At 40.3% G+C, this 26,043-nt stretch overlaps 1 protein-coding gene across 1 annotated transcript in view; it reads right to left on the bottom strand.

Moving 5' to 3' along the window:
• MAP2K6 (mitogen-activated protein kinase kinase 6) overlaps positions 1-24,884 on the bottom strand; it is a 138,736-nt gene extending 113,852 nt beyond the window's left edge. The window contains exon 1 of the mRNA XM_002827761.6: positions 24,569-24,884. Within this exon, the coding sequence (XP_002827807.1) occupies positions 24,569-24,584 (16 nt within the window). The 5' untranslated portion in view covers positions 24,585-24,884. The remainder of the gene's footprint in view (positions 1-24,568) is intronic.
• Between the last annotated feature and the right edge of the window lie 1,159 nt (positions 24,885-26,043).

The following is a 26,043-nucleotide window of genomic DNA, read 5'->3' as shown; positions in this document are numbered from 1 at the left end:
CCAGGGACATATAAAACTATAACAACAGATATAACATTTGAAATCTCAAAAGAGAAATAATTTGAGGCTGAAAAGTATTCAAAGAAATACAATCTTCATTGGTTAATTGAGGGACTAAAAAATCTAAAAAAAAAAATACAGTCACATCCCACATCATGACACTTCAGTCAATGACAGACTACATATACAATGGTGGCCCCATAAGAGTATAATGCCATATTTTTACTATACCTATAGTCATGTAACACATGAATGTAATGGCTGACATTTGAGAAAGGAATATATTATATGCACACACACATACACACACATGCACATATATATACACACTCACACATGTGCCCCTATGGATTCATGCTGTGCAAACTCCAAATGGGATAAACTCAAAGAAATTTAATGAAAACATATCATAGTAACCAGAAAACTAAAGAAAAGAATCTTGAAAGTAGCCAGAAAGAAACAGTGCATTATGTATCGGAGAAAATAAGTTGAGTAACAATAGATTTCTAATCAGAAACAATGGAGGCTAGAAGGATTCAGCACATTTTTCATGTGGAAAAAAAAAAAAAAAAAAACCCTGTCAACCCAGAATTCTATATCCAGAGAAAATACCCTTCAGAAATGAAGGAAAATTCAAGAAATTTTCAGATAAAGAACAACTCTGAGAATTTTTCACCAGCAGATCTACTGTTTAAAAAAAAAAAAATGGCTAAAAGAAGTTCTCTAAAGTGAAAAGAAATGATAAAACAAGTCACAGGTGAGCTGTGAAAGCAATGTCAGTATTATAGAGAAAGTAGGTATCAGACTATGAGATGTAGAACGGAACGGGTGGTATTGAAAAGGAAGAAGCCAGAGGGAACCACTGTAAGTCACAAGAGGAGATGAGTTATATGGAGTGAGGCTGGGGTAGGGATAGGGAAGTAAGGCATACTGATTGGAAAGTACAGAGGGTTCAAGTCTAGGCCAGGCATGGTGGCTTATGCTTGTAATCTCAGCATCTTGTGAGGCCAAGGCAGGCAGATCACCTAAGGTCAGGAGTTCAAGACCAGCCTGGCCAACACGGTGAAACCCTGTCTCTACTAAAAATACAAAAATTAGCCAGGTGTGGTGGTAGATGCCTGTAATCTCAGCTACTCCAGAGGCTGAGGCGGTAGAATCACTTGAACCCAGGAGGTGGAAGTTGCAGTGAGCCGAGATCATGCCACTGCACTCCAGCATGGGTGACAGAGCAAGACTCCATCTCAAAAAAAACAAAAAACGTACAGAGGGTTCAAGTCTCTATTCAGACTGTTTCCAACTACATGCCCTTGGATAATTTCTTACCCTTTCCAAGGCTTGGTTTCCCCCCTTTTTAATGGTAATAATAGTAGCAACTTCATAAAACTATTATGAAATTTAAATGAGACAACACTTATACAGTATTTAGCACAGTGTCTGGTGTGTGAATGTAATGGCTCAAGAAATGCTATTCCTATTCTTAGCAGCTAAAGTAGCTATTTTAGCTAGAAGAGGAGCTGGCCTAAGGGAATGTTGTTCTCAGGAGGCAAACTTAATACCAAAAGAAAAGATGATTAGAAAAAGAAGGGAAGAAATCAAGAGGGCAAACACAGAAGAACAGGGTGGAGTGTGGTGTGGAGGAGATGGATTTAGGTGCACAGAGCACAAAGATAACATCAGACAAGAGAAGTAAAGTCCCTCTGATCAGAAAGACATGTTCAAACTCTGGCACCACAACTTACTAATTGATACATCCTAGAAAAGCAATTTGACCTCCCCAACCTTCAACTCTCTCATCCCAGAAATGGAAATAATAAGCCTGACCTTACGTTTATCATCGCTGAACCTTCTTCACAACTCTGTAGAATGCCAGAAATCTCAGGCACCTAATAAATGATAATGTTGTTATTTCTCAGAATAGAGGAAATCGAGAATTGATGAAAGGACACATACAGAGAGAGAGATGGGAAGTCAGGGTATGGATGTATGGCTGGGGATGAGGCATCTATTTCAGATAGACTCAATCTTTTTAAGAAAAGAGGCAAACTGTTGAGAATGAGAGAGGGCAGGGAGAGATGGAGACCTCAGAGGAAAACAGAAGACGTAAGCAATTTTCTCTGCAATTCTCAGAACATTTAAGTTGAAAGGGACCTGAGGAATGACTTAATTCTTTCTCTGCCTCCATTTTATGAATGATAACTGGCAAATTTGTTCTTTAAAGGGCCAGATAGTAAATATTTAGAGCTTTTGAACCAAAGAGTTTCTGTGCCAATAACTCAACTCTCTCATTGCAGTACAAACACAGAGCTATGCAAGTAGGGCTGTGTTCCAATAAAACTTTATTTATAGACACTGAAACTTAAACTCCATGTAATTTTCAGGTTCATAAAATATTCTTTTGACTTGTGTAAAGCATTTTAAAATGTACCAGCTGGGCATGGTGGCTCATGCCTGCAATCCCAACACTTTGGGAGGCTAAGGTGGAAAGATCTCTTGAGCCCAGGAGTTCAAGATCAGCCTGGGCAACATAGTGAGACCCCATTTCTACAAAAATAAAATAAAATAAAAATTAGCCCAGTGTGGTGGTGCACCTGTAGTCCCAGCTACTTGGGAGGCTGAGGTGGCAGGATGGCTTGAGCCTGGGAGGCCAAGTGAGCCAAGATGGTGCCACTGCATTACAGCCTGGGTGACAGAGCAAAACCACATCTTAAAAAGAAAAAAAAAGAAAAGTATCAACAATTTTAGCTCAGAGGATGTACAAAAAAATGCAGAGATTCATAGTTTGCCAGCTCCTACCATATAGTGATTATGAGCTCAGGCTAAAGAGAGTCAGACATGAGTCTGAATCTCTCCCTCACAATTCACTAAAAGTAAAACTTCAGCTATTGTACTTAGTCTTCTACGCCTTCCATATAATTTTTGTGAAGATTAAATGAGATAATGCATGTAAATGAGCTTAGCGGAAGGCCTGATAGAAAGCCAAACCCAAGGTAACCAAAACAGCAAGCAGAAACACTGGACCCAGGGAAATGCAGGCAACCCAATTAGTTAACATCTAAACAAGAATCAAAACCTGTGTGACCATCTACTCAATGCAATGCTTTTCCAGGCCCATAGCTATTGGTAGACTTAGCTTTACAACAAGTCAGCCATTCATGTGGCACCAGAAAGTCTCCTGTCCCCCTCGGAAGGGTTTCCTCATCCCTGAGATTTCACCACAGGAGCAATGCACATTCCCCTGGATGAGTTCTCAACTCACTTTCTATTAGCTACACTTACGTGTAATTTATTGGCTACTTTTTCAGCGACTCTCTAGATGCTAGGTTTTCATAGGAAATATAAAGAGAAAAATGTGGTAAAGCAATGCAACAGAATTATGATTCAGTTATAAAATGAATGAACCACTGATATATGCTACGACATGGATGAACCTTGAAGACTTTTTGCCAAGTGGTAGAAGTCACACACAAAAGGCCATACATTGTATAATTCCATTTATAGGAATATCTAGAATAGGTGAATCCAAAGAGACAGAAAGTTAGATTAGTGGTTTCCAGGGACTGCAGGAAGAAGGGTTGAAGAGCGACAGCTTAGTAAGTACAGGGCTTCCTTCTGTGATGATGATAGTGTTTTGGAATTAGATAGTGGTGATGATTGCACAACTCTCTGAATAAACAGAAGGCCACTGAATTGTATACTCTAAAATCATTAAAATGGTGAATTTTGCATTATGTGTGTTTAACCACAATAAAAATATATACATGTACAGTTGGCCCTTGAACATTAAGGGTTTGAACTGCACAAGCCCACTTATACGTGGATTTTTTTCAATAAAATTTCACCAAATGTGTCTGCCTCTGCTGCCTTCCTCTCCACCCCTGCCACCCCAAGAAAGCAAAACCAACCCCTCTTCTTCCTCCTCCTCCTTAGCCTACTCAATGTGAAGACCATAAGGATGAAAACCTTTATGATGATCCATTTCCACTTAGTAAACATATTTTCTCTTCCTGATGATTTTCTTAATATCATTTTCTTTTCTCTAGCTTAGGTTATTGTAATAACATAGTATATAATACATATAACATACAAAATATATGTTAATCAATTGTCTATGTTATTGATAAGGCTTCTGGTCAACAGTAGGCTATTGATACTTAAGTTTTAGGGGCGCCAAAAGTTATATACAGGCGGGCACGGTGGCTCATGCCTGTATCCCAGCACTTTGGGAGGCCAAGGCGGGAGGATCGCCTGAGGTCAGAAGTTTGAGACCAGTCTGGCCTACATGGTGAAACCCCGTCTCTACTAAAAATAAAAATAAATCAGCGGGGCCTGGTGGCAGGAACCTGTAGTCCCAGCTATTTGGGAGGCTGAGGCAGGAGAATCACTTGAACCTGGGAGATGGAGGTTGCAGTGAACCGAGATCATACCATTGTACTCCAGCAGCCTGGGTGACAGAGTGAGACAGTGTCTAAAAAAGAAAAAAGAAAAAAAGAAGAAAGAGAGAGAAAAAAAAAATTATATACAAAGTTTCAGCTGCATGGGAGGGGTCAGTGTCCCTAATCCTCACGTTGTTCAGGGTCAACTATATAGAGGACACATGAGGATTCTGCAGGTGTGACAAGATATTCTGCTGTGAGAAGAAGGAAGAGGAAAGACTAGAAAAGGGAGGACGAATTTAGCAAAAAGCAACTTAGTCCACTTTACAAGTTTGCATAAGGCTCGCCTGGATACTGATAAAAATAATTTATTTATTCTAAAGGTACTTGTTGACCACCTACTACGTGCCAGGCACCGAGCCTGAATCTGAGGATAAAACATTGTAAACAAGATAGAAAATTCTTAAAATTCTTAAAATTCTTTCCAAGGTTTAAATAACCAAAGCACAAACTCCCATATAGGTATTTTTGTAAAACTACATAAAAAAATACTTACTGTACAATCACTATTATAAACCAAAAATAATTATAGTATTTCTTCATCAATTTTCATTTAACCCTACCTATTAGGATATCCAACAGTGAGCAAAAGGAAGTAAAAGTTCTTTGGATCAAGTAAATCAAAGGGCTGTGCTCTTGGAGGGGGAGGGATTAGGATGGCAGAAGCTCCAGGAAAAGGATGGAATTTAGATGAGATCTGTTAATTTACAAACTTGTTATCTTTCCAAAGCTAAATCCCTACAGAGGACAGAGAAGTGTGACAGCTGTTCACTTCTTTTAAAGTGTTGTTTGCAGTCTAACAATCTAATGCTGGCAGCACATTTGTTTTTTTTATTTTAAATCGATTCCAAATGATTGGAATATATTTGAAATTATTGTTTTTTTGGCTGGGCACAGTGGCTCACGCCTGTAATCCCAGCACTTTGGGAGGCCATGGAGGGCAGATCACCTGAAGTCAAAAGTTTGAGACCAGCCTAGCCAACGTGGCGAAACCCCATCTCCACTAAAAATATAAAAATTAGCCAGGCGTGGTGGCGGGTGCCTATAATCCCAGCTACTCAGGAGGCTGAGGCGGGAGAATCACTTGAACCCAGCGGAGGTTGCAGTGAGCCGAGATCACGCCACTGCACTCCAGCCTGGGCGACAGAGCAAGACTGTCTAAAAAATAAAAGAAACTTTTTTTTTAAACTTTTACGAACATCAGATCTAAACCAACTCACGAAGCCAATGCTGTTCTTTCCTTGAAAACTTCACAAACTTTCTTAATCTTACATTCTACCATTTACAACTCTTTCTTTTTTTCTTTTTTTTCTTTTTTTTTTTTTTTTTTTTTGAGACAGATTCTCACTCTGTCACCCAAGCTGGAGTGCAATGGCACGATGTCAGCTCAGTGCCACCTCCACCTTCCAGGTTCAAGCAATTCTCCTGCCTCAGCCTCCCGAGTAGCTGGGACTACAGGCATGTGCCACTACACCTGGCTAATTTTTGTATTTTTAGTAGAGACGGGGTTTCACCATATTGGCCAGGCTGGTCTTGAACTCCTGACCTCATGATCCACCTGCCTCAGACTCCCAAAGTGCTGGGATTACAGGCTAAGCCACGGCGCCTGGCCACATTTACAATTCTTATTCAAAGGCCATTCTTCCTCTATCTCCATTGTTTATCTTTTATTCCTAGCAGAGTGAAAATGGAAAAATGCATTTTGGAAAACAAACATGGGTCGGTTCTATATATAAATTCAGGTTACTATTAGAATAGGTTTAAGTCATTCATTTTTTCAAGCTCCAACCAAAAACAAAAGCATGGATGATATCCTTGAGCCCAACTGGAGTGCAGGAAAGGTAAAATGTTTGAGATATTTCATCCGCTAGCATTCACCCGTCTTAATTTTACACTTTTGCTTTTGCACTCTATCTCTGTATTCACATTTTTTGGCCTTAATGGAGTTTCCTAATCAAATTAGGTAATTCTTTAAATAATAGTATGTAGTGACCATCCAGTTATAGACAAAAAAACTGAGGCTCAAGGCGGTTAGAGGATGTGGAGGAGATCACAGATCTTGTTAAAAATATAGATAACTAATTTTTTTCTCTGATTTGTTGCTAAGTTTGTTGCTAGGAACTATGCAAGGCTGTGGATACAGACTTTGGAAATTTCAAGATTAAAAAAAAGAAAGTGGAAAAATAAAAAATAATGTGAACTGCTTATGAAATTTGGAAGAGCCCATGTTAGGTGTGGCTTTGCATTTTATCATAACCTTGGTGCATTTTCCTGCACTTTTGTAAGACGCTGGAACCCTGGAGCACTCTCCTGTTTCAGAGATTAAGACTGACTTCCAGAGGCCCAGAAGCTCCAGCTCTAGAACACAGAGGCTGAGTTTTCTGTTGTGTAAAACCTCCAGAGTGGCAGGCACTCAAATGTGAGTGAGCAGCACTCGCATGACCTCATGGAAGAGGCCAACGGGGACAGCCAGCAAGCTCCCTCGTTCTTGGCCGGCAGGAATGTTAAGTTATTTAGCTAAAAAACAAAAAGCAGAGGGGGAGACATGTCGTATGAATGAAAACCGTATAATCAGACCTCAAGGCATGCCCTGTTGAACAGAGGCGAGTGCAAGCTGGAGAAATGCCAATAAAATGTCATTATGAGTTGAGTCATCAAATGGTAGTTAAAGAAAACTACATTCAGTACTAATCAACCCGTGCAAACTCTCTTCTCTGTAAAGGTTGGTATCTTTTAGGGGTAGATTTGCCAGAGGAAAGTTCTTCAAAGCCAATTTGGCTATCCATTCCATTCTGAGCTCAGAATATTAACAAAAACCTGTTGCTAAGGGACATAGATGCATAGTTGAGTCTAAAATACAAAATGATGCTAATCTAGCTGCTGGAAGAAACCCTCTCTCGGCAGCACTTCATAGTATATTGAAGTCAAGCAATGAATGCCTCCTCAACTGCAAGGCCTTCTGCACCCTGGCTCCTGTCTATTTCTCCTATCTCATCTCTCACGGGTCTGCTAGGTGACCCCTACATCCCAACCATAAAGAACTTTAGAATTTTCTAGAAACTTGTGTCATTTCACCCTGCCCCAGAGACCAAAGCTGTGTCTGCTTTGACCGTCCACTCCCAATCCTTGATTCTCCCATTCACCTTTCAAGATCCAAGCAGTTAATAATCCCTTTCCCTTTGAGGTATCATTACATCACAAATATTGGCAGAGACATCTGTCCCCCATTAGAATGTGAGTTTCTAGAAAGTAGGAATCATCTCTCTTTACACTCTCCATGCCTAGCAGTGAACCACACGGTGAAGCAGCTAATACATGTCCAAGGAATTAATAAATGGAGGAATGGCTACATGCACAATTGGACAGACCCACTCAATCAGCAGATGACCGACTGAATAAACAGAGGTCCTGATTTCCACCATGCCTGGTGTTCTTGTTTGTTTTATATCTTTAAGGCTCAGCAGTTAGTTTCTGTCTTTATAGGAAGACTATAAGGGCTCCCCAGAGAGTCAAAGTCTGACTTAGCTTCAAGAGATCCTAACAAGAGCCCAGGCATGAGTTTTACAAGATCTGTGTTCCATACTTGGCTTACCGCTACCTTGGCCTTTCCAGTTACTTAATCTCTCTCAGTCATAATTGCTGCATCTATAAAATGAGGTGGTTGGCCTAGCTGATTTACAAAGTCCCTGCTATGTGTAATATTCCATGATTCTGAAGTCTTGTCTTTAGATTTTGCCTGATATCTCTTGCCCTGACTCTTTGTACCACATATAATTGGGTAACTGTCACATCATTGGACAATTAAGCTTGTACTTGTCACTTAACCATTAGAGAGCATCAGTGTGCCTTTTCTGGTTCTCTTGGTTCAAGAGCATTGCCTCAGTTTGTTCACCAGAGGGTATTGTAGCCCTTTTTACTGTTCCAGTGGTCTTGTTATAAAGGTAATCAGCAACAGAACAAATCATAGTGTATATGGTCTGAGTCTCTTCCCCTCACAAAGAATATAAGCAAATCCAAGGAGATGCATCTGTAATAACCAAGATCTTTTTTTTTTTTTAATTTTAGGTTCCAGGATACATGTGCAGAATGTGCAGGTTTGTTACATAGGTAAACGTGTGCAACGGTGGTTTGCTGCACCCATCAACCCATCACCTAGGTATTAAGCCCCACATGCATTAGCTATTTGTACTGATGCTCTCCCCAACCCCTCCTGATAGGCCCCGATGTGTGTTTTTCCCCTCCCTGTGTCCATGCGTTCTCATTGTTCAGCTCCCACTTATAAGTGAGAACATGTGGTGTTTGGTTTTCTGTTTCTGTGTTAGTTTGCTGAAGGTGATGGTTTCCAGCTTCATTCATGTCCCTGCAAAGGACATGATCTCATTCCTTTTTATGGCTGCATAGTTATTCCATGGTGTATATGTGCCACATTTTCTTTATCCAGTCTATCATTGATGGGCATTTGGGTTGGTTCCAAGTCTTTGCTATTGTGAATAGTGCTGCAATAAACATACTTGTGCATGTATCTTCATAATAGAGTGATTTATATTCCTTTGGGTATATACCCAGTAATGGGAATGCTGGGTTAAATGATATTTCTGGAGTAAAAACCAAGTTCTTAATGATCAATAGTATGTAACTTATGCGGAGTTTGTATTAAAAGAATGATGTAAAATGCCACAGGTCACAACACTACAAAGCTACATTTAAATATCAGTCTAACCAGTCATATTCGTTCCTTTCATTTGCTTAATGCATTTCCTTTCAGTCTGCGTATGACATCAGCCATTTGACTGTTCCTTCTGTGACCCCTACCCAGATAAGCTGGATCTACAGCACCTCCAAGTGGGTAGTGAGCCATGGGGTAATGCCTCATATGCACAGGGGTGAACACCTGACTCAGATCCAGCCAATCCAGCAGCCACTCCTCATCACATTATCCCATTTTTCTCTTTTTTTCTGAAAAACAGAGAATGTAATCTCAGACCAGAAAGTGTAAGTAGCCAAAATATGGTGGGTACTGAAACAACTACACATCATATAGATGCAAGAAAGTCACAGAAGGTGAGTCTTTTAAACTATGTGCATGTTGAATGATGAGTGAGCAAAAAGCCTGGTCCACAAGAAAGGCAGAAATCAGAGAAGACCCTCAGAGAAAAGCCGAATGAGGGACCCTGCAAAGGGAGGGGATAGACTGGATAAAGAAAGAGGGAGGGAGTCAGAGAATGCCTTACTTAGCTCCTACCAGGCCTAGCTATACCTCCTGCAACTGGACTCCATGAAATGCTCCTAAACGCAGACTCTTACTTAAGGTAAAACAAAATACACATAAATACGCAAACACATGCACTTATTTGTAATCTCAGTCCAGATATATTTATATCCATTCCTCCTGGGTCACAGGCATCTTTCCATTAATGGTACTGCCCTCTCCTCACAACCTGTTACATCAAGTGAGTATTTGATAACTTAAGCTATCCCCTTACTATTATAATTATTATATATAATTATAAGATACAATTATATGTATAATATACAATATAGTATAATTGTATATTATACAATAAGGTTGCTTCTATTTTTCACTGTTTGGACACAGCAGTGGTATAGAAAGAAGCAGGAACTTTAGTGTTTAAATAAACTAGATTCAAATCCCAGCTCTGCACCCATTAACAGTATAATCTGAGACAAGTTATGCACCAAAGTTGCAACTTCCTCCTTTGTAAAAAGAAGATAAATATTGCCTACTGCCCAGGTTTTGAGAAGGATTAGACCTAATTAGCAAAGTGCTTATCACAAAGCCTCGCACACAGTAAGCACTCAATAATCACTTTTATAGACAAGATTCTCATAAATAAAAATGCTGGATCAAAGGGTATAAAAATTGTCCAGGTTCTTGATACGGGCCAAATGCTTTCCCAAAGACTGAGTGAGTCGCTCTACATCCCCCTGATACATTGTTAGAATAGAATAGCAGTATAACCCTTCCTCTAGCACTTGCGTTTCTTCTACCCAGCTTTGCCTTGAATGTAGAAGTCCAGAGCTCAGGGTTGCTTATTCACATTAGACTGCGTGCTCCCTCTAACCTGATAGAGAAAACCAGTAGCTGGTTTCTGTCTTCAACGAAGTGGCTTGACAGTCCAGCTGATTCACTGCTTCCTGTTTTCCTCTGACTCCATTGGTCCCACTTAGAGAGCTGTGTACAGGTACTCAGCATGGAAGATAAGTCTGGGCTTGTTTGAAACAAGCCCCAAACTAGTTTCTGTTGCTGTTTTTCAGTGTGTCCTTCTACACCCTACCTACTCAGGCTTCTTATGAGTGCATCTTCACATAATAGCTGGATGAACAAAGATTGCTGCTGAAGCTGAAAGAATCAGAGATGTATAATCATTTCTTACAGGCAGAACTAATATGGAATAAAAACTCACATGATTGCCTGGATTCTGCAGCATAGTTTCTTGAATCTTTTCACTCTCTGATTCCTGGTTTCCAATTGGCTTCTCTATTTTATTCTTTCTTTTTTTTTTTCTTTTTGACAGAGTCTCACTCTGTCACCCAGGCTGGAGTGCAGTGGCGCAATCTTCGCTCACTGCAACCTCCACCTCCCAGGTTCAAGCGATTCTCATGCCTCAGCCTCCCGAGTAGCTGAGATTACAGGCATGTGCCACCACGCCTGGCTAATTTTCTTTTTTAATATGTTTTTAGTAGAGACGGGGTTCCACCATGGTGGCCAGGCTGGTCTCGAACTCCTGACCTCAAGTGACTCACCCACCTCAGCCTCCCAAAGTGCTGGGATTACAGGCATGGTTGAAAAGACCTTTGTTAATAATCAACATTGCAAGAGCTTGGTAACACGTGAATACTTTTTTTTTAAGACTTACAGGCCTTATCTAAAAATAAGTTTTGCCATGGCTTGGTTCTTACTCTCTGTCTCTCTCTCTCACTCTCCTTTTAGAGGCAAGGTCTTACCCTGTTGCCCAGGCTGGAGTGCAGTGGAATGATCATTGCAAACTTGAACCCCTTGGGCTCAAGTGATCCTCCCACCTTAGCCTCCCAAGCATCTAGGGCTATAGGCACGCACCACCATGCCCAGCTAATTTTTTTTTTTTTTTCACTTTTTGTAGAGACAGAGTCTCACTATGTTGCCCAGGCTGGTCTCAAAACTCCTAGCTTCAAGTGATCCTTCTGTCTCAGCCTCCAGCCTGACTGGGGTTTACAGGCATGAGCCACCAGCCCAGCCCACTCTCTCCCTCTGAAACTTTGTCCCAATAGGACTAGGACCATTTGTTACAATGGGAATGATGATCCTTTCTCCCAACCACCAAGTCCTGTCCCTGTATCTACACATCAAAGCTGCCTGTGACAACCACAGGGAGTGTTGTGTAGGTCTCATTACCACTAAACACAAATTCAGTTTTGGGAATCAATACAACAACAACATGTGGGGGGGGGGTGTGGGTGGGTGTGTGTGTGTGTGTGTTCTCTAATTTAACACACCCCAGTTTAGAACCACCCAGTCTGTCATTAACAATTAAAAAAAAAAAAAACAGAAGAAAGGGCAGGTAGTCTGTCCGTTCAAGGACCAGATGGGAAGTCTCTTGTTTTACTTCCTTATTCTCCTGAGAACCACACTGCAAGTTCTGCTATACCAACTTAAGGTCCTTCCTCTACCAACAGACTCCTGATCTTCCCAGGCTGAGTTATGCACCCACCTTCTTTGGTATCCTACTCGTATCTTATACCAGAACTAACATGCATTTCACACAGAGTATCATTAGTTTGCTGACCATGTTTGCCTGCCATGTTATGGGTTGAACTGTGTCCTCCTAAAATTAATATACTGAAGTCCTAACCCTCAGCTAACCCTCAGCATTTCTGAATGGGATCTTACTTGATGACAGATGATGTCATACTGGAGTAGGGTGGGCCCTAACTTTAATATGACTGGCTTCCTTATAAAAAGGGGAAATTTGGATACAGACACAGACAGGCAGAATGCCATGTGAACATGAAGGCAAAGTCTGGGCTATGAGTATACAGGGGAAGAAATGCAGAGATTGCCAGCAAACACCAGAAGCCAGGGAAGAAGCACAAAACAGATTTTTCCTTATGGCCCTTCAGAAGGAACCAACCCTGCCGCCAACTTGATCTTGGATCTCTGGCCTCCAGAACTGCGAGACAATTAATTTCCGTGGTTTAAGCCACCCAATTTGTGGTACTTTGTTACAGTAGCTCTAGCAAACATAGACATCCCACTAGAATATGAGCTTCTTGAGGGTAGTAAGAGGATTCTATTCATTTTTGTATCAATCTAGCACAGAGTGAGGTACAGATAATTTATTTGGTTGTTCTACAATGCTTGTTAAATGCAATCCAGAAACAGCTAGTCCTCTACCTCCCATGTCTTGCTCAACACTGACTAGCTATCCTGTCCTTAGATACGGTTATAGCAAGAAGACAGAATGAAACTCGGGATGGAAAACAATTACTCCAGACTGAATATATCAAAATTTCTCAATCCCATTCTTAAACCAATTTCAGAATTAAATCTGCATTGTTTTCCTCTACTTTCCTTACAAAAATAGAGGTTCATTCAGGAACAAAGTCCCAAGCAAGAAGACTTTGCAGGTCACGTGAATGAGATAATATGGCTGACAGGTCTCCTACCTGGCTGGGTCATAAAGATAACCACTACCTGTGTGGTTATCTTTAAGCACACAGTGAAGTGAGGCCAAAACTGCCCTGTGGCTTACATGAATCTGAGTAGGGGTGACTCAGTTCACCTCCTTCACACTGTACTGACTCTGTTTGAATGGAGTTATTGAGGGAAAGAAGGTGATTAAGTGCTAGGTTCACAGAGAAACAGCCCAATGTGAGCCCCAGAGCTATATGTCACTTTGTTTTCGAAACCAAAATAATAAAAGAAAAAATGTATTTAATCTATTAATTGTATTAAATATTTTATCTTTTATCCTGTATTTTTATCTTCCTTTTTATTTTTATATGTTTATCTTTTTATCTCTTAGAACTGTACTTTTCTGAAATTAAAAATAGAAAATAAATTATGAACTCCCTTGCTAATATCCAATATCATGCTTGAGAAAGTCAATTTGGTAATATGAAGAACTTTCCAGAACAATATTTTACTTAAGGTAAATAAAATGAGAATTCAAAAGTACATTGAACAGGTTTTCTTCTCTTACACCGATTTCAGATGATTCGAGAAAAACAAAAAGAAATGGAAAGGCAGGTTGGCATGTTAGCAGGTTATAAAAAATGAAAATTACAGCTGTGGCCAAGCTCTGGAAAATATTCCCTGACCCAGCTAGACGTTGATTATTGAACCAACAGCTTGCTTATATAATTACAGTGTGTCTATAAACCTGGTTGATATGATATACTTGTTTAACTATTAACCTCTAGATTTCCTGGAGTTTCCACAATCCAAAAAACACCTAAAAGTATGAGATATGATATATTCCATTTATTCACCTATTGCAATCACAAGCAATAGCTACAGTATTAATCTTGGTAAGAAAAAGGAAGTTCTTAGAAAACACAAGTAAGGTCTCTTAAGCTTCAGATATTTTGCTGGGGCATTTTCTTCTCTTTTTTTTTTTTTTAAATCTTTCTAAAGAATTGCTCTATTTGATTGTTCTATTGTGCCACTGGATACTAGAAGTCAAGAGTCCTTCCCGTACCTATGTTGGATCTAATTTCCTCATTGATTCTAAAAATCACATTGATACCGCCACACCTGTCAACACTTTGCTGATCTCTCTCTTATTCATAGGACTTTCCTACTCAATAGTACCTCTTTTAAGCTAATCTAGGATTCCAGTTTAGATTCTACACATTTTTATGCTTTTCTTACCTCCTCCTAGACAATAAGCTCCTTAAGGGCTGGAAGGAAAGGAAGAGTGAAGCAAATGTATGTTTATAGAGAGAGTACTATAGCAAAGTACCTCAAACATAAAGTGCACTCAATAAATATTTGTTGAATAAATGAATGCCAAGCACTGGCCAAAGCATATTACATATATGATGTTGCTTAATCTTCATAAAGACCTCGTGAATGAGTGTCAGTCTTTTTATTTAGAAGGTGAGGAAACCGAAGCTAGAGGTTAAGCAGATTTTCCAAGGCCACGTGGCTAATCAGTGGAAGAGTAAAGTCAAATGCATTTCTGTCTATTTACACCCAGCATGATGTCTTAAACATAACAATAGATCAAAAATGTATTCGTTGAGCCAGGAACAGTGGCACTGCCTGTAATCCCGGCTACACAGGAGGACGTTTGAGCCCAAGAGTTGAGGCCAGACTGGGCCACATAGAAGACCCTGAATGAAAAAAGCAAACCAACAAACAAAAAAACTTTGTTGAATTGATCTAAACAAACTCCTTATCCAAGTTCTCTTTTTAGGTATTTCCAGAGTTTGTGATTTTTTTTTTTCAAATGGCAAAGGTGTTTAGGGTACAGGAAGGGGTAAATAAACTGTGAAGACTGCCTCGCAAGGTTTACAAATATCACAAAAAGGTTATCTCTACATTTACTTCAAAATAATTTCCATACTCTTAACTATTCTGTTCCCACTGATTCTTCAGATTCTAGCCCTACACTTACGGCTATCTCCTCTCATCCCATTTGAAATTGGAGGAGGGAGAATAAAGGAAGGGAACAAATAACTTGTCACTCAACAACCAGACCATCTATTTCCACAGCTTCGGCATGGGATCATGAGAAACAACTGAGGCATAGGTATAGCTGTTCTACTTTGGCTGGAGAGAAAGCCGAGAAGGAATTCATTGGTTTAGGCCGGGTGCGGTGGCTCATGCTTATAATCCCAGCACTTTGGGAGGCTGAGGCGGGCGAATCATGAGGTCAGGAGTTCGACACCAGCCTGGCCAACACAGTGAAGCCCCGTCTCTACTGAAAATACAAAAAGTAGCTGGGCGTGGTGGTGGGCGCCTGTAATCCCAGCTACTTGGGAGGCTGAGGCAGGAGAATCACTTGAACCCAGGAGGCGGAGGTTGCAGTAAGCTGAGATAGCACCACTGTACTCCAGCCTGGGTGACAGAGCTATACGCCGTCTCAAAAAAAAAAAAAAAAAAAGAATTCATTGCTTTAAAAGGAAATTCATTTCCATCCCCATCTACCTCCTCTGCCACAAAAACAGGCAATTCCAGTTTCCTCCACTCTGTCCAGTACAAGAGGAAAACATTGGAGATGTGGGTTCATTCATCATTTCAAGGAAATTGTTACATTTACATAGAAACAACCAGGAAGAAAAAAAGTCACTAAGCCAAAAAGGGGCTGCAGAATCCCCACACTTAGGTATGCTGCCACACTGGCCACGTAAAAAAAGAAAAGAAATATAAAGCAAACAGGAAGAACACAACTAAGGGGAAAAGACCCCAGGACGGGCAAAAGGAGACGGGTAACTTAGTTCAGAGGAAATGAACAATGACCTACAATTCTTATAACTAGGAGAGACACCACTCAGACATTTCCTGTGGGCTGGGCCCAAGAGGTCTCCGGCTGAGCAGCAGACCAGTAGTTATCCAGGTTAACAACTTCCAATTAAAGCCAGAGAGGAATGTTTCTGGGAGCTCTGTCATGAAGAGACCCCAGTATTCGATGGAATAAAGTCATAAAGGAAAGGGTCAACAAACATTTTCTGCAAGGGACCAGATAGTAAATATTTTTGGCTTTGTGGGACATAGGGGCTCTGGTGCAACTACTCAACTCGACAGCTGTAGAGCAAAGAGCAGCCATGGAAAACATATAAATGAATGACCATAGCTGTGTTCCTATAAACTTTGTTTGTGGGTGCTGAATTTGAATTTTGTATCATTTTCATGTGTCATGAAACATTGATTTTAACTTTTTTTCAATCATTTAAAAATGGGAAAACCATCTTCACTCATGGGCTGTACTTAAAAACAGCTGAGGCTTGGCCAGGCGCGGTGGCTCACGCCTGTAATCCCAGCACTTTGGGAGGCCGAGGCAGGCGGATCACAAGGTCAAGAGATCGAGATCATCCCGGCCAACACGGTGAAACCCTGTCTCTACTAAAAATACAAGAAATTAGCAGAGCGTGGTGGTGCACACCTGTAATCCCAGCTACTCGGGAGGCTGAGGCAGGAGGATCGCTTGAACCCAGGACGTGGCGATTGCAGTGAGCCAAGATCGCGCCATTGCACTCCCAGTTGGGCAACAAGAGCGAAACTCCATCTCAAAAAAACAAACAAACAAACAAACAAAAAAAACAGCTGAAGCTAGATTTGGCCCAGGAGCTGCAGTTTGCTGCACGGGCCCTCCAGTCAGACATCCAACCTGCCTCTGCCACTGACTGGCTATCCAGCCATGGGCAAATTGGTTAAAAACAATTGATTTCCTCACTCATAAATTAAGGATAATAACATCACCCTTCTCCATAGTGTTTATGGGACATCCTAAAGCATACTATATGAAAAGTAACTGGCTTAGGGTAAATGATGATGACAACAGCCTTGGGAGTGGTACAGGGAGGGGTCGTGATCAGCAGCTCCATCTGGGGCTAATGGTCTGTCCGAAGAAGATTGATCTCAAGAATCTGACTTAAGGAGGGATGTACAGACCAGAAAGTAAAACAGATGACAGGGATGCTGCAAATGCTTATTTAATGCTTCAACTCAGAGTGGAGTTGACTAAACTACGATGATTTGGCCAGGCGTGGTGGCTCATGCCTGTAATCCCAGTGCTTCAGGAGGCCGAGGCAGGTGGATCACCGGACGTCAGGAGTTTGAGACCAGCCTGGCCAACATGATGAATCTCTGTCTCTACTAAAAATACAAAAAGTAGCCTGGTGTGGTGGTGGGCGCCTGTAATCCCAGCTACTCGGGAGGCTGAGGCAGGAGAATTGCTTGAAACTGGGAGTCAGAGGTTGCAGTGAGCTGAGGTTGCACCACTGCACTCCAGTCTGGGCGACAGAGCAAGACTCCATCTCAAAAAAAAAAAAAAAAAAAAAAAAAAAAAAAAATTACAATGATTTCTGATAGACTTCATTGTATGGGGATCATAACCTGAATATCCTCCTCAACTCAGAAAGAGGGAGATTATGGACTACATACCGAACCGCATGGGCCAACTCAGGAAGACCATCGAAGGAGACAGAGCGGGGAACAAGCCTGGGAGGAAGGGGCTGGGCAGAGGCAGCGGAGGTGGTGAAGGAGGAAGTGAAGAATCATTTCACTGGGAGGTAATCCTTGCGGAGTTCCCTGTTTTGTTAGAGGGCAGCCAGCTGTTAAAAACACTTTTATGTTTTAACATATGGGCCGGGCGTAGTGGCTCACACCTGAATCCCAGCACTTTGGGAGGCCGAGGCGGGTGGATCACGAGGTCAGGAGATCGAGACCATCCTGGCTAACACGGTGAAACCCCGTCTCTACTAAAAATACAAAAAAAATTAGCCAGGCGTGGTGATGGTAGGCACCTGTAATCCCAGCTACTCGGGAGGATGAGGCAGGAGAGTGGCGTGAACCCAGGAGGCGGAGGTTGCAGTGAGCTGAGATCGCACCACTGCACTCCAGCCTGGGCGACAGAGCAAGACTCTGTCTCAAAAAAACAACTTTGTCTCTGACAATCCTAGAGGCCTCATAGACTTAAAAACCACATCCTAAAACCAGCACAGGATGGACAAATCACTTCAATTCTATCGGATGGGATTCTTTGGACAATTCATCTTCTCATATTTTTTAAAAAGAAAGTTAGCAGAGAATCGTGCAACCTTTAAATCTGTTCAGAAGTCTCAGGTAGGAGAAATGACACTTCGCCAGCCATTATATGTTGCTTTTCATGCTGTTCTTGCAACTTCCAAATAATTAAGCAAATACATAATGGGAATATCAGTGCAAACAAAGAAGAAGCACAACAAGAAAATTGCATTGTAATTTAATTATCCCAAATCTTCCATAAAACTTAGGAGCAAATGAGAGCTTACCCCTACTGATGAAAAATACTTTCATTGTCAGACATTTTTTGAGCACTTATTATTTATAAGGACAATGCTATAAGAGTCAGAGATGTAAAGATATATAAGAAAAAGTTTAGTTACCCAGCAAGGGCTTTCAAACAAGACAGTCCATAAAAGGCAAACAACCATTACAGTGGTTAAAACTTGCAGCTGTACTATGTAGGCGCTGGGAATCAAAATGAGAGCATTTGCAAAATATCCTTTGGCAGAGAACTGGTAAGAAACCCCACCACCATGATTCACATGTCACCATTTCTTGGACACAGAAAAATAACCCCTGCTGATTATACCATCGGCTCCCCCTTGCCAGCCTGCTCCCCACAAAAACAAGCAAAGCTAAAAATGTGAAATATACTAAAGATTCTGAAGAAAAACAATATTTTATAAATGTGGATTACTAGTGTTCGTGTGTGGTTTAGTGAAAAGAACTTACAGACAGAGAATCTGTAGATCTAACTTCTACCTGTGACTCCACCTCTACTGTCTTCAGGAAAGTCACTCACTTCCAAGTCCTCAGTTAGCTTATTTGTAAAATGCGGTGATTGGACTATAAAACTTTCATAGCTCTAAATTCTAACACTTAATATCAGGATGCATAAACAGGCACATTTATTAAGGCTATGTTGAGGGTATGTTAAGTCTGATTGACTTATATTACTTGTGAGGTCATTAAAATTGATTCTTAACAAAAATCTTAAAGATTCTAGACTGAATTATTTTAACAAATCTAGGAAATTTAAGTCAACCACCTTTTGTGATTAGGCATTGCACATGAAGCTAAAAAAATTAGATTAAATTTCTCTGCAACAATGCATATAACACAACCAGGTGCTACGTAAGAATTATTTATAAAACTAAAGAAAAACTAATTTTGCCTGAAAAGATAACTGAAAATGCAGGAATGCCCAAAAATAAGCTATTTCTCAGACTGGAATTTAATCAGATCACTACATTTTTCTTATTATTTTCATATAGGTCTGGATAGCTATAGACTATATAAACAAAATGAGTTTATAAAATATGTGATAGCAGCTTAAGACATTAGGTTAAAATTAAAATTAGAACTCATCAAGGAATTAAATTGTTTAGATACACAGAACCCAACTATCAATCTACGATTACCTAACCTCTACAATATTGTTATGTTCTGGCTAACTTTGAAAATAATTTGATCCCCAAATTAATTAATTTTTTTTTTTTTTTTGAGATGAAGTCTGGCTCTGTCACCCAGGCTGGAGTGCAGTGGCACGATCTCTGCTCACTGCAACCTCCACCTCCCAGGTTCAAGCGATTCTCCTGCCTCAGCCTCCCAAGAAGCTGGGATCACAGGCGTGCACCCCCATGCCTAGCTAATTTTTGTATTTTTAGTGGAGACAGGGTTTCACCATGTTGGCCAGGCTGGTCTTGAACTCCTAACCTCAGGTGATCCACTTGCCTCAGCCTCCCAAAGTGGGGTTACAGGCGTGAGCCACCACGCCTGGCCACCCAAATTAAAATTTTAAGGATATATTTCGTAAGAAAAAAAGAAATTTGGGCACATGAAACACAAATGTCAAAAAAAGTGAAAAATGCAACTGCCTTATCACTAATAATATTAGAGTAGAATATTAATAGCTTTTATCAAACTGCCAAAGATTTTTTTCAAATTGTTATACCCAGGATGAAGAAAGGTACCATCTTCCTGAAGAGCAATTTACTTGGCAATATTTATCATTATGCTTGAAAGGAGAGAATGGGCACATCTAAATATTATTGGTAGAAATGAGAATTAGTGTTACCTCTTCGGAGGGCAATTTAGCAATATATCCATACATGCCCTTTGACCCAGGACTTCCACCTCTAGGAATCATCCTAAAGAAATAATTGGGCAAATGTATAAAGATGTATGTTCCAGGTATTCCTTACAGTACTGTGTATAGCTGTGCAAAAAAATGGAGACTATTTGAAAACTCAATGTGACATTAAGTAAACGGCTACATTCTTACAAATTAAAATACACGGTTGTTAAAAAATAGGTAACCTTATGTGTACTACTACAGAAAGATATCCAAGATATATGGTAGAGTATAAAAAAAGCAAGTTACAAAATACAAAATATAGTGTGTAAAATAACGTGTACATACAAATATGGAGATAGTACCCAAAAAACTAACAGTAATTAGCTCTGGGTGGTATGACTTTGAGTGAGTTTTATATTCTTATTGTGAATTTATCTTTGGTTTGAATTTTTTGATTAGCATATGTCTTTTTTTTTTTGCAATAATAAAAAGCTATTTTCAGAAGGAAGAAAAGAGAATGGAGAGTGAAGAAGAACTGGACATTCAAAGCCTGTGGTTTTGCTCCCTGGAATTTAATCTAAGGGCATACTATACATGATAATGTATGAACTGGTATGATCATCACGGAAATATTCATAATAGTGAAAGTTAATAAACATTAAGATTCTATTTAAATAAATACAATGGAAGAGGATACTATGAATGTAGAAATATATAAACTTGGGAATATTTTGCCATATATTGGTAAGTGAAACAAGAGGTAACGAAATAGACTAGTTTTACACACATTTTGGATGCTTCATACACACAGATAGCAAAAAAAGTCCAAGAGAATAAATGCCAAAGTGTAGACTGCAGTAACTAGTCATTCTTATTTTTCCTTTTCTATGAAATGTTTCTGTAATGAACAAGGGTTATTTATGAAATTTCTTTTAAGTTTTAAAAATATTCCTTGTAGATCTTTCAGATTTTAAAATACTGGGGAGTCATTAAAGCAACACTAATCTGAAAAATAAAGACAAGAGAATCTCAACTCTTTTCTCCAACATTAAATTTACCACCCAACGACCCCTGAAGCCCCCTACAGTTAACATGCCGCATGCTCTAAGAACTGAATGCAATACTAATACAAAGCAAGCTCAGGAAACCCAAGCTACCTATTCTGATTTTGTGTCCTGAGATGTACGGGGTTATAAAACATACTGGCTCAGATTACAGGCTAAGCATGACAAGTCCGTCTGGTACAACCTAACAAAGGAATTTATACAGAACAAGAAATTTACACATTTCATTTCCCAGGGTGGAATGAATTACAGAAGCAAAGAACCCCAGTAGAGTAAGACCTTTCCTACCACTCTGCTATATGCTTCTGAATTGTGCCTCATAGGCATTTCTTACATGATTTACTTATTGCTCTCTGAAACTAAAATAAACTGATATTTTTTAAAGGTGAATAGGAGGAGAAATGAGAAAAGTGTATTTTAACAGGGTCAAACTTTTTGCATATTTTCAGGTGAACTGGGGTATGCCAGATCTCCCTACCTCCCTCTTTCTCTCCCTCCCTCCGAAGATCATTATGGCTGATAACAATAGTTTTTCTCTCCCGGGTAGTGTAGATGACACATTTTTCCTGTAGCTTGTCTTCCTGTAGTGTGCAGGAATTCCTGCACTTTCTGAGTGCCCTTCCTGTTAACTTACATTTCAGATTTCCTCAAAAGGCATTCTACTGCTTTAATATTTGAAAAATGTCAACTCAACCCCAGACAGCTAATATAAACAAGCTGAAAAGCATACCACCTAAAGTTACAACTGTGGAAAACAAAATTTCTTTTTAAGAAATTCTTTCTCGGAATCTCACTGTTGGTAAGGCTGTAGAGCAGTAACCCAGTCCTTCCAGCTTCCAGGGAGTCTGTAATTCCTTTGCCTCTGCTGTGCCTTAAATTAGAGGTCTGTTAAACCGAATTATAGTGATCTAGAAAGTTCGTAAAGGTCCTTGAATTGAACATGTTGTTAAATTCTTCAATACTATGAGATTGTATCCACCTTTCACTTTTCCTCCCATTTCTTTGGTTAGAATATTAAAAAATAAGTTTGGTACTGCAAAAAGTATTTTGGCCATTTGAGAATAGCGTAGCTGAATAAGGCCAATTCCACATTTAAAGTCCAGGCCAAGGCGGCTGGTTCTTTTGCCATTTCTAAAATGATCACCCACTTCTTTCTACCAATAATTTTCCTTTTGGACAAGAACCCCATGTTCATTCCAGATGTACTTTCCATGCAGAATCCAATTAAGAAAACTCATCTGGGTAAATGGGAATTGATTTGAAGGACCACCAGTACCTGATCCATTGTAAACACATCCATAGGGAAGAGTGCAGTGCTAATATCTCCTTTGGCTTCTCAACTCAAAAACTGGCTCTACTAAGAGGGAGCTATGTTCATAGTGAGCCCAAAAACATGCAAAAACGAGCCTGATTTAGTTTAGACCCTAAAGTCCAAAGATAAGATCATAGTAAACACCACCTTCTTCATAAACCTTCCTGACTATCCCCCAAATAGATAAATCACTTCCATTTTTAAACTCCAACAGCACCATTTCTCTTCAATACCTGTCCTATTATCTTGTATTATAATGATTTCCTTACATTCTTGTTTTCACCAACCCGAAGGAAAAACTTCATTTTAAATATTTTTGTGTGTCCCCAAATCATATGCACACATACACACACAATACATACATATACATGCATATATATACACACATACATATGTATATACATGCATATCACAATATATTACACATATATTAAACTGAATTGAATGAATGAGCAAATGTTTACCAAATACAAAGTAACTAAATGCCATCTCTTTAATACATCAAAGCATGGACTGCCTCTTCTGAACTATTATTTCTCTACTCAATAAGGAGATTTTTAGGTTTCCCTACTTAAGGAACATCTCCACCTGAAATGTCAATTCCTAGGTTCTTCAGCACTCTTAACTTTTCAGATATCCACTCTCCCCTAATACTCAAAGAAAAGCAGAGTGCTACTTTGAATGCTTGAGATTACTACTTCCTTCTTGGGCTGCTGAGATACATGACTCCCATCAGGTAGAATCAAAAAGTGGTGCAACAACTCCCCACACACCCTCCCAAAAAAGTGGCAAAAAGCTTGTTAGACCCTTTAATTTCACCATGTCTTACTCCAATAGTGCCCCGGGTAGCCTAATTCAATAGTATCTAACACCTCTCTTCATCATTCCATACTTCTCATATGGCATATGCTTTCTCTATGTAAAGAAACAATTGTTCTCAAACAAGTGACTTGGGGTCTCAGGGGCACCTGACAGCACCTAGTCTGCTCTTTGATGTCATATCAGGAATTTTATAAATCCCCTTCCCAGGGTGACATTAAGACTGCAAAATACAACTGTGTTTAAAAACAAAAATTAAGAAAAGAAAATAAAAGAACATAAAGAAAACAACCATAACGTGAACTTCCAATCTATTACAGCTGACTAAATACATGCAGTTACACACTTAAAATATTTCATTATGCTTGTCAATGAAACAGTGCAGTCCCTTCACACTGCTGTAATGCTTAAAAGTACAGTTTTACCCCCCAATATTTTCCCCCAAGATGCAAAGCATCTCCCAAATGGGCAGACATAAAACATTAGGTCTTCACTGCTGCTTCTAAATTTTGCGAGTCAATAAGCAATTGGTGTAAAGTGCAAAATCTCAGAACAGCAAGACTTGTCTGCTTTTTTGTGATATGCTGTTATTCACCCTTCACCTTTACTTCCTTTAAAAATCAAAAGTTACCTAATGTTCAAGGCGATATCAATGGAAATTTAGCTAAATACTGGCACCGCAACGGTCTAGTCCCCCAAAGAATATAAGATTACATTAATTTCCTAGTAGTTTAACTCAAGTTTTACCTTTCATCTTCACCTATAGAGTTTTTAAAAGTTTCTATTCCTGTTGCATACAAAATTACTTATAATATGTGTGCATAGTAAAGAATTTTACAATTATATAAAGCCTTGCACATTTAGACGCTACCAACCTGCTCTGTCTCTCCTGACTGTGCAAAAGGCAAAAAGAGCTCAGTAATCCTAGCAGAAGAATGCAAATAACGTCAATGCACAGCTGAACTGCAAGCCCTGCCTTACAGGAACTCTCTGTGTCTGCAAAAAAAGACACATACTAAACAGGAAATGCAACTGAGCTGTGGAAAACCTCAAACTTAAAAATGCACTCGCCAGGCGAAAATTGCATCCATGCATTCATAAATGCATGCACAACCCTTTGCATTTTTGCAACTAATGCAAACAGCCTCTTACCTTTCGACTGAGACATTTTCCCCTTTCCTTTGATGGGGGAGGGGAGCACAAAAGACTTTGCCTTGCTTCTCTTCTGTAGCTAGTTTTGCAACAAAGATGCAAGCTGCAGGCGTGCAATCTTCATGCAAGTGGAGTTTCTCTTGACCGATGCAGCAGATGGACTTTCAGGGAATCAAGATGGAAATGCACACCTTGCAAAACAGACTGGAAAGTGATTTTTCCCCCAGTTGCAACGTTAGGGAAGGCTGTGCTGCAGCTACATGATGGGCCAGGGCTGGCAGCTAAAAGCTCCAAACTTGGAACTGAGTATCTTAGTGCGCAGACGTCCTTCCTGCGAAGGGCGCGAAGGCCGCTGGGTAATGTAGTTCTCCGGCGGAGTCCACGGGGCTCTGATTTAAGGAAACGTGGTCGCCCCGGTCGCTGCGCGAGATAACTCGGTGCGACAAAGATTGCGTCCAGATAAACAAGTCAGACACACACTCAGTAGAGTGATGGGTGAAAAGCGGCAAGGCCAAGACGAGGCGGCAGTTTGGTTCTCGAAAATCCTCTGAAACAACAGCTAAAGAATATTAGGTTAGCTAAAGAGCTTTTGGCTTGTCTAGAAGGTTTGGGAGTTTAGTGTGTTGATTTTGCAGCTCAGCACCTGTTGTGCTGTTCTTGCTTGTAGACGTTTTACCCTCACACCTCCGTTTTTTGTTTGTTTGGGGTTTGTTTGTTTTTTGGGTTTTTTTTCGAGACGGAGTCTCGCTCTGTCGCCCAGGCTGGAGTGCAGTGGCGCGATCTCTGCTCACTGCAACCTCCGCCTCCCGGGTGCAAGCAATTCTCCTGCCTTAGCCTCCCAAGTAGCTGGGATTACAGGCATGCGCCACCAAGCCCGGCTAATTTTTAGTAGAGACGGGGTGTCAACATTTGGCCAGGCTGGTCTCGAACTCCTGACCTTGTGATCCGCCCACCTCGGCCTCCCAAAGTGCTGGGATTACAGGCGTGAGCCACCGCGCCTGGCCACACCTCCATTTTTAAAAACATTTTTTTCTAGTATGAAACTGTGTGGATGATTTGGCTGGCTGGAGGTAAGGTTACCTTTGCTCTGTGGAGAAAATGCAATGTTTTATTTTGTCAGAAACGATCCAGGTCAGTTATTTCCAAGGAACCCGAAACTCAATAGGGAGTAGGTGTGGGGAAGAAGATTGGAGGCTTCTCATTTCTCACAGGGTTACAGAGGAAGTTCTGCTTTTTATACATCAAAGCTAACTTTATCAAAATTAGGGTATCTAGATGATTTTTTCTCACGTGGGAGGAGAGTCCCTGGCCTAGAGGGAAAGTGGGTGGAAAATGAATACAGTCGAATATCTTGAATTTATTCATTAAAATTAACAGGTATTTGTTGAGTGTCCAGGATGTGCCAGGCGCCTTTCTAGGGCCCTGGGGTGTTCATTCATTCTGTAGCGCTCACACATAGTGGGTACACAGCACCC

The sequence above is a fragment of the Pongo abelii genome, chromosome 19 (assembly GCF_028885655.2).
Source record: "Pongo abelii isolate AG06213 chromosome 19, NHGRI_mPonAbe1-v2.0_pri, whole genome shotgun sequence".
In the NCBI taxonomy this organism is placed as follows: Eukaryota; Metazoa; Chordata; class Mammalia; order Primates; family Hominidae; genus Pongo; species Pongo abelii.
The sequence above is the reverse complement of the archived record's forward strand: the minus strand, read 5'-3'. Positions and strand labels throughout refer to the sequence as shown.